The sequence below is a fragment of the Octopus sinensis genome, linkage group LG7, assembly GCF_006345805.1.
Source record: "Octopus sinensis linkage group LG7, ASM634580v1, whole genome shotgun sequence".
NCBI classification, from domain to species: domain Eukaryota; kingdom Metazoa; phylum Mollusca; class Cephalopoda; order Octopoda; family Octopodidae; genus Octopus; species Octopus sinensis.
This window is the reverse complement of record NC_043003.1, coordinates 7033560-7046768: the sequence shown is the minus strand read 5'-3', so window position 1 is coordinate 7046768 and position 13209 is coordinate 7033560. Positions and strand designations below refer to the sequence as shown.

The following is a 13209-nucleotide window of genomic DNA, read 5'->3' as shown; positions in this document are numbered from 1 at the left end:
GATGTACTTGCCTGGCAAGAGATTTGATCCCAGATCCTGCATTGAATGTGTTGAAGCTAAACCAATTACAGAGTGGAAGACACATGTCAGTCATTAATAAACAGAGCATCCATGTCAGTGACCAGGTTATGATTAGTGTGATGAAAATTTTGACACCAAATTAGAAATGTTTTAAGTGAAGTTAAATTTTTGTCTTTTTTTAATGGTTACCATGTGTCTTCAATGCTGTAATTACATTCTATATATATATATATAGTTTACATCATAAGAATTTTAGAAAATTTGAGAGAATGTTAAATAATTCGTTTTTAATGGCAGAACTCAAAGTAGATAAAGCTATAAACGATAGCGAGTAAATATTGGGTTAAAAAAGTTGAAGGCTGCCTTCAAATTTTAGAATCCAAGTGATTTTAAACCCAACAGTTACATTGCTATCATTTATAGCTTTATCTACATCAAGTCAAGCTCCACTATTAAAAACAAATATATGTATATATATATATATATATATATATATATATATAAATATAAGAGAGAGAGAGAGAGAGAGAGAGAGAGAGAGAACGATGCAAATAAACAGATAAAACTTCTTGGGGTTGATGTACAGAATATATGTACATGTATACATATAAATAAACAAAAGGCAAAGATTGAATATTTTCAGATGATAAACTTTTAAGTATAAATATATATATATATTAATAGAGAAAGCTTATTCAGATTACATAGACTTAAAGAATTAGAGGGGAGAAGGTATGGTATTACAAACCCAACAGCTGTTTCTGGGGGCTCAGAGTTACTTCATAATGTCGGCAGATGTGGTTCACCAAAAATTTGCAACCAGTAATAGAAGCAAATAAACACAGGAAAGAACCTGGCCTCCTTCTTCAGAGTGGAAAGATAAGATTCTTATCTACCAACATTATGAAATAACTCTGAGCCCCTAGAAACAGCTGTTGGACTTGTAACACCATACCTTCTTCCCTCAAATTCTTTGAGTCTATGTAATCTGAGTAAGTTTGCTCTATGAATATATAAATATTATCATTATCATTGTTTAATATCTGCCTTCCATGCTAGCATGGGTGATATATTTATATTTGAATGTTAACCATCTGAAAATTTTCAGTCTTTGCTTTTCTTTATTCCCATGCATTTACACTTTTTTCTTTATATACATGTACATATATTCTGTACATGAAACCCAAGGAGTTTTATCTCTTTATTTGCATCATTGTCTCCGTATCTGCTCCCTTGGATTCCCCTTTTAGCCAATCCTTATTCTGCTGATTTGGTCCTCGGTAAATATTTCAGAGTGCAACTTCAAACCTTTTGAGTGCTACAAAGTGTTTTCTATATAGATATTCTCTCGATCTCATCTGTAACCTCTCTTCTCTCTCTCTCTCTCTATCTCATCATCATTTAACGTCCGTTTTCCATGCTAGCATGGGTTGTATGGTTCGACCGGGGTCTGGTAAGCTATGGAAGCTGCACCAGGCTCCAGCCTGGGTAGAAACACTGCCAGATCAGACTGGAGCCTGGTGCAGCCTCCATAGCTTACCAGACCCCGGTCGAACCATCCAACCCATGCTAGCATGGAAAACGGACGTTAAATGATGATGATGATGATGATGATATATATATATATATACAGGGTTGGCCAAGAGTGCACCTGACAGTGAATCAAAACCGTTTAACTCTAAGATTTATTTATGAATGAATTTAATAAAAAGCCTCTAAATATGAAACATCATGAAAATTGTTCAAAACTGAAGGTCCTTCTTAAGTGGACACATTTTCCCACTCAAGTCAAGACAGAATTACAGATAGTATCTATGGAATTCTGATTTACTCTCAGGAGACTTCTGACCAACCCTGTATATATATATGTGAGTGTGTGCGTGTGTGTGTGTGTGTGTATGTAGCTGATACTTATTTTCATGGCTCCTGAAGGATGAAAAGCAAAACCAACTCAGTTGAGAGTTTAAAATTAAAATAAATTTCAAAAAATTTCAAAACTAAATATTGTCCTACATTTAGTCCAATGCTCTTCTACTCTCCTGACTTGTTACCACCCTAAAAATGCTACCAAGTTTTCACTCAGGTACAAAGCCAATTCTTGAAGGATAGGAAAAAAAGTGTTAATTTAACTAGCCTTTGTACACTAGAGATAATTATGTGAAGGAGAACTTACTGTGGGAAGATTTCAGTTCAGGACTATGAAGAAGGATACCCAAATACTGCAGTGCACTTAGTTATCCGTCTAAAATTTTAGTCATCTAAATGACACTAGTAATATTAGTGAGATTTAGCTTTTGGGCTTGGCATAAAAGCCCTTATTTTAGGTAAGAGAGAGAGAGAGAGAGAGGAATGTGATGTTGTGACATTCATGCCTTTGAGCAAGTCCTGAAACTGTATGACAGTCTTGAGTTGCTGAGAGTTTACCTCTTACTCAAAGCACTCACCAAAACTACCACCAGTACTAATATTGCTACTACTACTAATAATAATGATGATGATGATGATGATGATGGTGGTGGTGATGATGAAGGTTTCAAATTTTGGCACAATGCCAGCAATTTTTTTAAGGGAGTGGGGAAAGTCGATTACACCGACCCCCAGTACTCAACTGGTACTTATTTTTACCAACCTCAGAAAGATGAAAGGCGAAGTTGACCCTGGGTGGTATTTGGACTCAGAATGTAAAAATGGATGAAATGTCACAAAAGAATTTTGTCTGACACGATAACAATTCAGTCAGCCCACCATCTTAATAATAATGATGATGACAATAATAATAATAATAATAATAATAATGATAATAGCAACAACAACAAATAAAGCACTCGGGAACTGCCCAGGAGCATAGGACAAATAGAAAAATGACAAAAAAGAAGGCTCTTCATCTAAAACAAGGATTAATTCTGGTCTTTGCTTGCTTTTCTGGGATTTTGTTCCTCAGGAGTTTTTTTGTGATAGGGAGTTTGTAGTTTGTTTTTAAGTGAGTATTTCTGCTTGACATCTTCTTGTCTTCATATAAAAGTTGTAGGAAGTTTTCATCGTACAATATCGAATAAATATTTTTCTTCAATTTTCATTTCACAAAAATAAAAATAAAATGTGGAAAAAAGTGTATTTTTTTCTTTTCTTTATCATCATCATCATTATTATTATTATTATTTTTGTCGGTATTGTTGTTGCTGTAATTTTCGTCTTTTTTTCGTCTCCTTTCAAAGTAAAGAAGAATCGAATGTGTTCAATCAGAATCAGAGGAAGCTTCCGGAGCAATCTTAATATTCTCAGTCAGTTGCAGGATATGCGATATGGGGGTTGGTCTTCCATCCGATCCCAAGCAACCTGGCTGGATCACACCTTTCCTGGAAATGAAAAAGGAAAATCATTGGAATCAAAATCAAAATCAAATTCGATGACTTGCGTCCGTGCCATTGGCACATAAAAGGCACCATTCGAGTGTGATCATTACCAGCGTCACCTTACTGGCACTTGTGCCCCGTGCTAGTAGGGTGCCAAAAGCACCATCTGAGCATGATCATTGACAGAGCGGCTAACCAGCTTCCGTGTCAGTGGCACATAAAAGGGCACCATTCTAGTGTGATTGTTACCAGCGTCACCTTACTGGCACCTGTGCTGGTGGCATATGTAAAAGATTTGAGCGAGGTTGTTGCCAGTCCCACCTGACTGGCCCCGTGCCGGTGGCACGTAAAATACACCCACTACACTCTCGGAGTGGTTGGTGTTAGGAGGGGCATCAAGGTGTAGAAACTCTGCCAGATAAAGATTGGAGCCTGGTGCACCCATCTGGTTTGCCAGCCCTCAGTCAAAATCGTCCAACCCATGCTAGCATGGAAAGCGGACGTTAAACGATGATGATGATGATGATTGGCAATTAATTGTAGACAGGTGTGATGGACAAAAATTTATTACAGCAGGTATAATAACTCAACCTGCAAGAAATAGCAGCCAAATTTCCCTCAAGTTATTCCTAACTGTTTTAAAGGTATCTCCCATCTTTTACAGGTTGTCATTAGACTGTGACCATGATGGGGCACTGCCTTGAAGAAGTTTCATCAAACAAATCAACATCAGTACTTAATCTTTTTTAAAGCCTGGTACTTATTCTATCAGTCTCTTTTGCTGCACTGCTAAGTTACAGGGGTGTAAATGCATCAACACTGTTGTCAAGCAGTGGTGGGGGACACACAGAGACAGACACACACACACACACACACATAAAGGGATTTTTTCAGTTTCTGTCTACCAAACCCACTGAAGAAGGCTTTGGTCAGCCCAAGGCTGTAACAGAAAGACACTTACCCAAGGTGCCAGGCAGTGGAACTGAACCAGGAATCATGTGGTTGGGAAGCAAACTTCTTACCACACATCCACACCCACACTGATGAGTTGAGTTGAGAAAGAAAAATGGTGTGTAACAGATGGACTGTGACGTATTGCAGATGGAGTGACTGAGATGATCTCATTACTAATGGTGTGAGATGGCCATCTCATCTGGCTTGCAAGTGGCACATAAAAAGCACCATTTGAGCGTGGCCGTTGCCAGTACCACCAAACTGGCCCTTGTGCCAGTGGCACGTAAAAAGCACCCACTACATCCTGGAGTGGTTGGCGTTAGGAAGGGCATCCAGCTGTAGAGACTCTGCCAGATCAGATTAGAGTCTGGTTCGCCAGACCTCAGTCAAATCGTCCAACCCATGCTAGCATGAAAAGCGGACGTTAAATGATGATGATGATGATGATAATCTCAACAACAAATGTTATCTCAACATAGTGAATAAGACTTACCTCCAAAGCAAAGAGGAAATATTTTTCATGACCCTTTAGGACAGCCAAAATATCATTTATCCCAGTTGTTGTCTAACTATTTACAGCTTACTTGCACTTGAGGCAGCATTCATCCAGGGTGGGTTGAGCTGGCTAGGACCAATTGAGTTCACCATGTTCCTCATGAATGCTGACCACATCTGGCAGTCAGCCCCAACACTGCAACAGGCACAGTAATGCTTCTGCCAGTGACCCAAAATTCAAGCCTACATATCTGACAAATGTCCCACAGGGAGAGCAAGCACGATGGACAGCGCAGATGCTGTAGCCATACCTGTTGGTCATTGCTGAGGTGTAGAGCTCCTGCTTGGAGTTTCAGTGGGAATACAAGTTCACATGTGGTCCATAATCACATGCAGATACACTTATGGCGGCGAGCTGGCAGAATCGTTAGAACTCCGGGCGAAATGCTTAGCAGTATCTCGTCTGCCACTACATTCTCAGTTCAAATCCTGCCGAGGTCGACTTTGCCTTTCATCCTTTCAGGGTCGATTAAATAAGTACCAGTTACCCACTGGGGTCGATATAATCGACTTAATCCGTTTGTCCCCTCTGTGTTTAGCCCCTTGTGGGCAGTAAAAGAAATAAGATACACTTTGGGACAGTGTGGTCCATGGCAGCTCAACTTGCTGTCGATTGTTGACCATCACAGAAGATTTGCTGACCAAGTCACTGCTGATTGTCGGAGCAGATGCAGCTCTCGATTATCCCCAACTGAGCAAATTTGTAAGCAAAGAGTTCCAGTTGTGACCTACCACACTTTTTTACAAGTATGTTAACCTATGTAGTAAGATACAAACATGGCACACTTATCTATTTCTTACTACACTGACAAAAATGACAAACCAACCATAATTAATTTCCAAGCTTTTTTTTAATTCTTATCAGAGGTGTCTAAATCTCTTGACCAATCTCAGAGAAACAAGTAACCAATACATATATAAAACCTAGTGGCTCAAGAGCACTGGAGGTACTAATTCGCATAAGACAACATTGTCCAATGTGTCCTTATTTTTAAGGTGGAGAAAATTTGGTTGCTATTTTTAGCAGGTTGAATAACTGCATAGAGGCTCCCTAGTGAACTCATCTCAGGTCTTTTTGTTGTTGCAGTTGTGTCTTGCTACAGAGAGTATGCTGTGATTATTCACAAAAAATGAAACTGCTGACTTACTTACTTGTACTTGTGACGGCGTTCACCCAGGGCGGGTTGAGCCGACTTCTCTGTTCCTAATGGCATCACGAACCATGGTGGCTCACTCTCGATGGTCCTGTGTGAGGTCACTGGAGACAGCGAGCCATTCGCGGTTCCATCTGCGCAGACCGACCACCTGCGGACCTGAGAGTTTGGAGAGGTGCTCCTTTATCATCGTTGCCCAGGTCTTCAACTGCCGGCCCCTGCGTTTAAGCCAGTTGGGAAGTGGAGGTGGGAGGAGGTCATCGCGAATCAGCTCACCCTCTGGACACCAGGCCACATGACCGAACCACCTTAAGCGCTGTTGTAGAAGCACTGAAGGGAGGGGCCGGAGATTCAGGTGATGACGAAGACCGGCTGTGGGAACCTGATCAATGTGTCGGCAGCGAAGAATGCAGCAGAGACAGTCATCGTTGAACACCTCCAACCCTCGCTGATCGACTACCCTCATAGGCCATGTTTCACAACCATAGAGGAGGATAGTACAAATGACGGCCTGGCAGAATCGCCCTTTGGTCACTTCTTCTATGTACCCTACTACTTAAAGCCGCTTGTATAGCATTGGACAATGAAAAGATGAACTGCCTTACCGACAGAGAATCAATAACATGATCCATGCTTATTCACCACGAAATTGAGTCAGATGACATTCGAGGGGGAAACAGGATTTTGACAACAATTCCATAAAAGTGAAACTATGTCACATAAACTATTTACTTACTCGTGCAACTTGTGAATTAAGTCAACTGCTTTCATAGCTTCGTACTCTTTCTGTTCTTCACTCATGTTGTCTATGGCTTTTGGTCGCTCTTCCTCCCAACGACCAGTTACTGGATTGACCCTAGACAAAGAAAACAGTTCTCATCAATGTATAAAATCAAGCTGTTCTGGTTCAATATTTCACTCCCACTTCCTGGTCCCTACTGCCTTAACCATTTTATTACCATATTTCTGTTGAGATGCTCTGTGTTTCTTTCAATTAATTTTAAATATAACAAAGAATTTAGTAAAATAACTTAGTTATCTTTAAGCTAGTGTTAGGAACATAAATTGTGACTAAGGTTTGGTGGAAGATTTTAATTCAAAACTTTTGAAAACAAGACATTTGTACTACAGAGCCAGAGGTGGATTCAGCTTGGTTGGTATCGAAAGGGTAAAGAATTGCTTCTCTATTATATATTTTAACCATTTTGTTACCATATTTCTGTTGAGATGCTCCGAGTTTCTTTCAATTAATTTTAAATATAACAAAGAATTTAGTAATATAACTTAGTTATCATTAAACTAGTGTTAGGAACATAAAATTGTGACTGAGGTTTGGTTGAAGATTTTAATTCAAAACTTATGAAAACAAGACATTTGTACAACAGAGCCAGAGACAGTTTCAGTCTGGCTGATACCGAAAGGGTTAAGAAGTATTGGTCTCACAACCTGACAGAATAAAGTAGGACATGTCTTATATGTCTGAGACACTTAAAAATACGAAGAGAAGAATTAAAAAAAAAGAAACAAAAATACTTACATTGGTCTTAACTCTGAATATTCTTCAGTTTCAGAATCTTCAGATTCACTTGAATAACTGGCCATTTTCCCACGTCCACCCATCAGTAGGCCACGCTCAGCAAGAAGTCCAGCACAGTTCCCATAACCTGTATACTTTATCATGCGATCAACTGGAAGAGAGAGAGAAATAGATTTAATTTGAAGGAAAGAAAAAAATAATAAAAATACAAGAACTCAGCAAATGATTTGCTTCTGGAATAACATTGAGAATCAAAACTCTCTGAATTTACATGTTTTCTGGCATACGAGTCTAGTATACACAGCGTAAACACCATCATCAGCATTTAATGTCTGTTTTTCATGCTTGCACAGATTGGGCAATTTGACAGAGATTTGACAGAGAGAGCTGCATCAGGCTCCAATTGTTTGCTCTGGCTTTTATGGCTGGATGCCCTTCCTAACACCAATCTGGCTATGGTGACCTAGTGGCTACAATGACCTTGTGGCTATGGTGACCTAATGGCTAGAGACTGGAGCCTGGTGCAGCCTCCTGGCTTCCCAGACCCTGGTCGAATGGTCCAACCCATGTTAGCACGGAAAATGGACGTTAAACGATGATGATGATGATGAATTTAACACTGTATTTTCTGGCAAACGAGTCAAATTTTTCAGATCAAGATTTACAACTGAAATTAATTGGGTTGACTTATACACGAAGATGACTTTGGAGGACCACAAATTCCATGTGAAATGCAGCAGGATTTGTAAAGATAGTGATGATGCTTGAATAACGTAGAAAGAATCCATGTCAGTGCCATGTATAAAGCACTGATACTGGTGCTGTGTAAAAAACACCCTGACCACTCTGTTTTGGCTCAAGAACACACCACACCTCCTGTTCGAGGAACCAAAACTACAATCTTGTGATTGTGAGTGCAACACCATTGACACTAGGTTAGGTGCCTAGTGACTAGGTCACTGTAGCCACCAGGTCACCATAGCCACTAGGTCACTGTAGCCACTAGGTCACTGTAGCCACTAGGTCACCGTAGCTACTAGGTCACCGTAGCCACTAGGTCACTGTGATCACCATAGTTCTAGGTCACCATAGCTACTAGGTCACTGTAGCCACTAGGTCACCGTAGCCACTAGGTCACCGTAGCTACTCGGTCACCATAGTCACTAGATCACCGTAGCCACTAGGTCACCGTAGCCACTAGGTTACCATAGCCACTAGGTCACCATAGCTACTAGGTCACTGTAGCCACTAGGTCACTGTGGCCATAGCTACTAGATCACCGTAGCCACTAGGTCACCATAGGTACTAGGTTACTATAGCCACTAGGTCACCGTAGCTACTAGGTCACTGTAGCCACTAGGTCATGTGCCTTCACTACCACTGAAGTGGAGCACAAATTAACAACTAATTAACAAGATAGTCAATGTTGTTGCTATTCAGTCTCTACCTAACTAGGTTCTTTGTTAGTTTTGCTGGTGCAACTAAGATTACAACCAAGGATATATTAACACTGACATCACTCCTGGATTCTATCAGCCAGTCCATAAGTACTTAATTCCAGGCTGACTATTTCAAGAGAAATTGCACAGCCAAGATATCAGGGCTGTTAAACAGTCTTTTCCTTAAGTATCCATTGTCAGAGGTTCTTCATATTTGTTTATAATATAATCATGTATAAAATTCAATTACATTTAACCCTTTCAATACCAATTCACCTGAAAGTGCCTCTGGTTTTATGAGATAAACTTCAGGTTTTGAAGTGATCTCATTTAAAACTCTCCATCAAAATTCTATGATAATTTATGTTCCAGACATCAACTTAATGACAAAATTATTTTACTAAATTCTTTGCTATTTTCTTCATCAATTGAAACAAAGGCAGAACATTTCAAGAGAAATTTGGTAACAAAAGGGTTAAACAAATGAAGAAATAAATCACTTTCGGCAGTAACATACCATTTTCTTTACACAATGTGAACAGAAAATCAGGCACCAAATGTTTTATACTGGAACTTAGAGAGGTCAAGAGCTGACACAATCTGAAAGAAAGAAAAAAAAAAAAATGTATTAAGCATATAAGAGTAGTATTATTTGAAGGTTGGAAGTTTAAGACATTTTTTTACTCCAAAATAAACAAACAAGTTGCAGGTGTAAGGTGATGCACCAGCAAGCATTGAATCCATGCTATACAAGCATCAAGTGAGATGGTCAGTATAAGCAGTGTACAATATCTGACTTGATAAATGATAATGAAATTATTGTATACGGTGCTCAGGTGCACCACAACTTGTCAAAAGTGCGTAAAAAGTATATGCAGTAATGTACAAATGCCTGGAAAGCATGAAGTCAAATAAAAAAAAATTACAAAAAAAAAACAACAAAATATAAGAAACTTTAAAATACTGTAAAATAAAGATAAGGGGAATGGTTATAGGCAAACAGCATGCAAACAAAGGAAGAAGATTCATAAATTACCTCAACACAAATTAGTAAATTCTTCAAACAAGACAGCCAAATTGAGACAGTTATCAAGCACGTGTTAAGGAGCTTTAACCTTGTAGAGCATTTCTGATGAAATACACTTCTTATGTGCTTCAATTAATTTTGAAAATAATAATAATAATAATAATAATAATAATAATGAAATTATTGCATACAGTGCTCAGTTGCACCACAACTTGTCAGAAAGTGCGTATAAAGCATATGCAGTAATGTACAAATGCCTGGAAAGCGAACAGTGTGTGAGTCAGATACATGCTTGCGTGTGTATGGAGGGGAGGAAATCAGTTGTAGTGTTGGCGAATCTCAGGAAGCATGGAAGTTTTGAAGGATGCAGTGATCCGACAACTAACAACTGATGCTGGCAGTTTGTTCCATGCTTCAGCAACTCTTAGCGTAAAAAAATGTTTCCGAAAGTCATGGGAGCTGTGCTGTTTTCTGACTTTGTAAACATGTCCATTGATGTTAGACGGGTGGAGTTTTTAAATAATAATAATAATGAAATTGTTGTATACAGTGCTCAGGTGCACCACAACTTGTCAGAAGTGCGTATAAAGTATATGCAGTAATGTACAAATGTCTGGAAAGTGAACAGTGTATGAGTCAGGTACATGCTTGCGTGCGTTTGGAGGGGAGAAAATCAGGTGTAGTGTTGGTGAATCTCAGGAAGCATGGAAGTTTTGAAGGATGCAGTGCTCCAACAACTAACAACTGATGCCGGCAGTTTGTTCCATGCTTCAGCAACTCTTAACGTGAAAAAATGTTTCCGAAAGTCATGGGAGCTGTGCTGTTTTCTAACTTTGTAAACATGTCCATGGGTGTTAGACAGGTGGAGTTTGAAAAGGTGCTCAGAGTTATTGTTCACAAGATGGTTAATAATTTTAACCTTATGGCATCTCCCCCTGTAGGATTGTCTATGGCCAGTAACACCATGGTCAGTGCCAGGCTAGGCTTTGAAGAGAAGTAAGATCAACCCCTCAAGACCGAAAGGCATTACTGCCTAGTGCTTGCTTTGGTAATGATGCAGATGAAGGAGGATTGAAGATAAGGAGAAGAAATGAACTCATCACTATTCGGAGAAGTTAGAAAAGTGGCGTCCATGAAGAATTCCATCTGACCACCTCCAACCAAACATTTACAAGTTCCATCAAAGACTGAGGCTGCATGTCAAGGATCTAAGGATGTATAATATCAAAGGATTCCCAAATGAAGGAAATGGTCATCTTCAAATCCAGAATCACATACGCACTACTTCTACCCACCAGCTCCCATCACTTACCACACTGCCTTTCTTCTCAACCTTCCACACTACTCCATCCCTCTCTCACATCCTCCCTCACCTGCTCATATCATCATTTCATCTGCCACAACTTCCCTACCTATCCTCTTGGCACCACTTAATCCATTTGTCTAATTCAGTTCTAATGTACATCATCATCATCACCATCATCATTTAGCGTCAGTTTTCCATGCTAGCATGGGTTGGACGGTTCAACTGGGGTCTGTGAAGCTGGAAGGCTTCATCAGGCCCAGTCAGATCTGGCAGTGTTTCTACGGCTGGATGCCCTTCCTAACGCCAACCACTCCGTGAGTGTAGTGGGTGCTTTTTACGTGCCACCCGCACAGGTGCCAGACAGAGCTGGCAAATGGCCACGAACGGATGGTGCTTTTACGTGTCACCGGCACGGGGGCTAGGCGAGGCTGGCAACGGACACGAACGGATGGTGCTTTTACGTGCCACCAACACGGGGGCCAGACAGAGCTGGCAAACGGCCACGAAACGGATGGTGCTTTTACGTGTCACTGGCACGGGGGCCAGGCGAGGCTGAGGTACACACATGCATTAAACAGGTATTGTTTCTTTTCTTGTTTCTTTCCTTTTTTTTCTTGCTTATTTCTATATTACTCTACTTCAATAAAGGGTTCACCTGAAATGCCAGTCTACTTCTTTTCCTTATCGTTTTCTTATTCAGCTTACAATTCTTTGAGCCCCTTCCTCCCCACTTTTTATGCTAATTTATTTTACTCACATTCTGTCCAGCACTTTTTGAATTTTTAACTACTTTGGAACCTCCCACATTGTCCAATTGTCTGTCTCCTGTTTCCCTTGATACACTTATGCCAGTCATAGAGTGACCAATGGTTTCACATCCATAAAGCGCTTAGCTTTATAGACGACTCATCAAACTCTATATGCTCTCTGTCATTAAGAGTCTGACTCAATATGCCCTCTGCCATTAGAGTCTGACTCCATATGCCCTCTGCCTTTAGAGTCTGACTCTATATGTCCCCTGCCATTAGAGTCTGACTCTATATGCCCCCTGCCATTAGAGTCTGACTCTATATGCCCTCTGCCATTAGAGTCTGACTCTATATGCTCTCTGCCATTAGAGTCTGACTCTATATGTCCCCTGCCATTAGAGTCTGACTCCATATGCCCTCTGCTATTAGAGTCTGACTCTATATGCTCTCTGCCATTAGAGTCTGACTCTATATGCCCTCTGCCATTAGAGTCTGACTCTATATGCCCTCTGCCATTAGAGTCTGACTCTATATGCCCTCTGCCATTAGAGTCTGACTCTATATGCCCTCTGCCATTAGAGTCTGACTCAATATGCCCTCTGCCATTAGAGTCTGACTCTATATGCCCTCTGCCATTAGAGTCTGACTCTATATGCCCTCTGCTATTAGAGTCTGACTCTATATGTCCCCTGCCATTAGAGTCTGACTCTATATGTCCCCTGCCATTAGAGTCTGACTCTATATGTCCCCTGCCATTAGTCTGACTCTATATGTCCCCTGCCATTAGAGTCTGACTCTATATGCCCTCTGCTATTAGAGTCTGACTCTATATGCTCTCTGCCATTAGAGTCTGACTCTATATGCCCTCTGCCATTAGAGTCTGACTCTATATGCCCCCTGCCATTAGAGTCTGACTCTATATGCCCTCTGCCATTAGAGTCTGACTCTATATGCTCTCTGCCATTAGAGTCTGACTCTATATGTCCCCTGCCATTAGAGTCTGACTCCATATATGCCCTCTGCTATTAGAGTCTGACTCTATATGCTCTCTGCCATTAGAGTCTGACTCTATATGCCCTCTGCCATTAGAGTCTGACTCTATATGCCCTCTGCC

The 13209-nt window shown here is 40.4% G+C and overlaps 1 protein-coding gene across 1 annotated transcript in view; it reads right to left on the bottom strand.

The window, feature by feature from the left end:
* Positions 1–3157: 3157 nt before the first annotated feature.
* The window catches only part of LOC115214071 (synembryn-A-like), a 41623-nt gene continuing 31571 nt past the window's right edge, over positions 3158–13209 (bottom strand). The window contains exons 12-15 of the mRNA XM_029783117.2: positions 9531–9613; positions 7575–7725; positions 6774–6893; positions 3158–3377 (exon numbers count right to left, since the gene is read on the bottom strand). Coding sequence (XP_029638977.1) covers positions 3257–3377; positions 6774–6893; positions 7575–7725; positions 9531–9613 — 475 coding nt within the window. The 3' untranslated portion in view covers positions 3158–3256. The remainder of the gene's footprint in view (positions 3378–6773; positions 6894–7574; positions 7726–9530; positions 9614–13209) is intronic.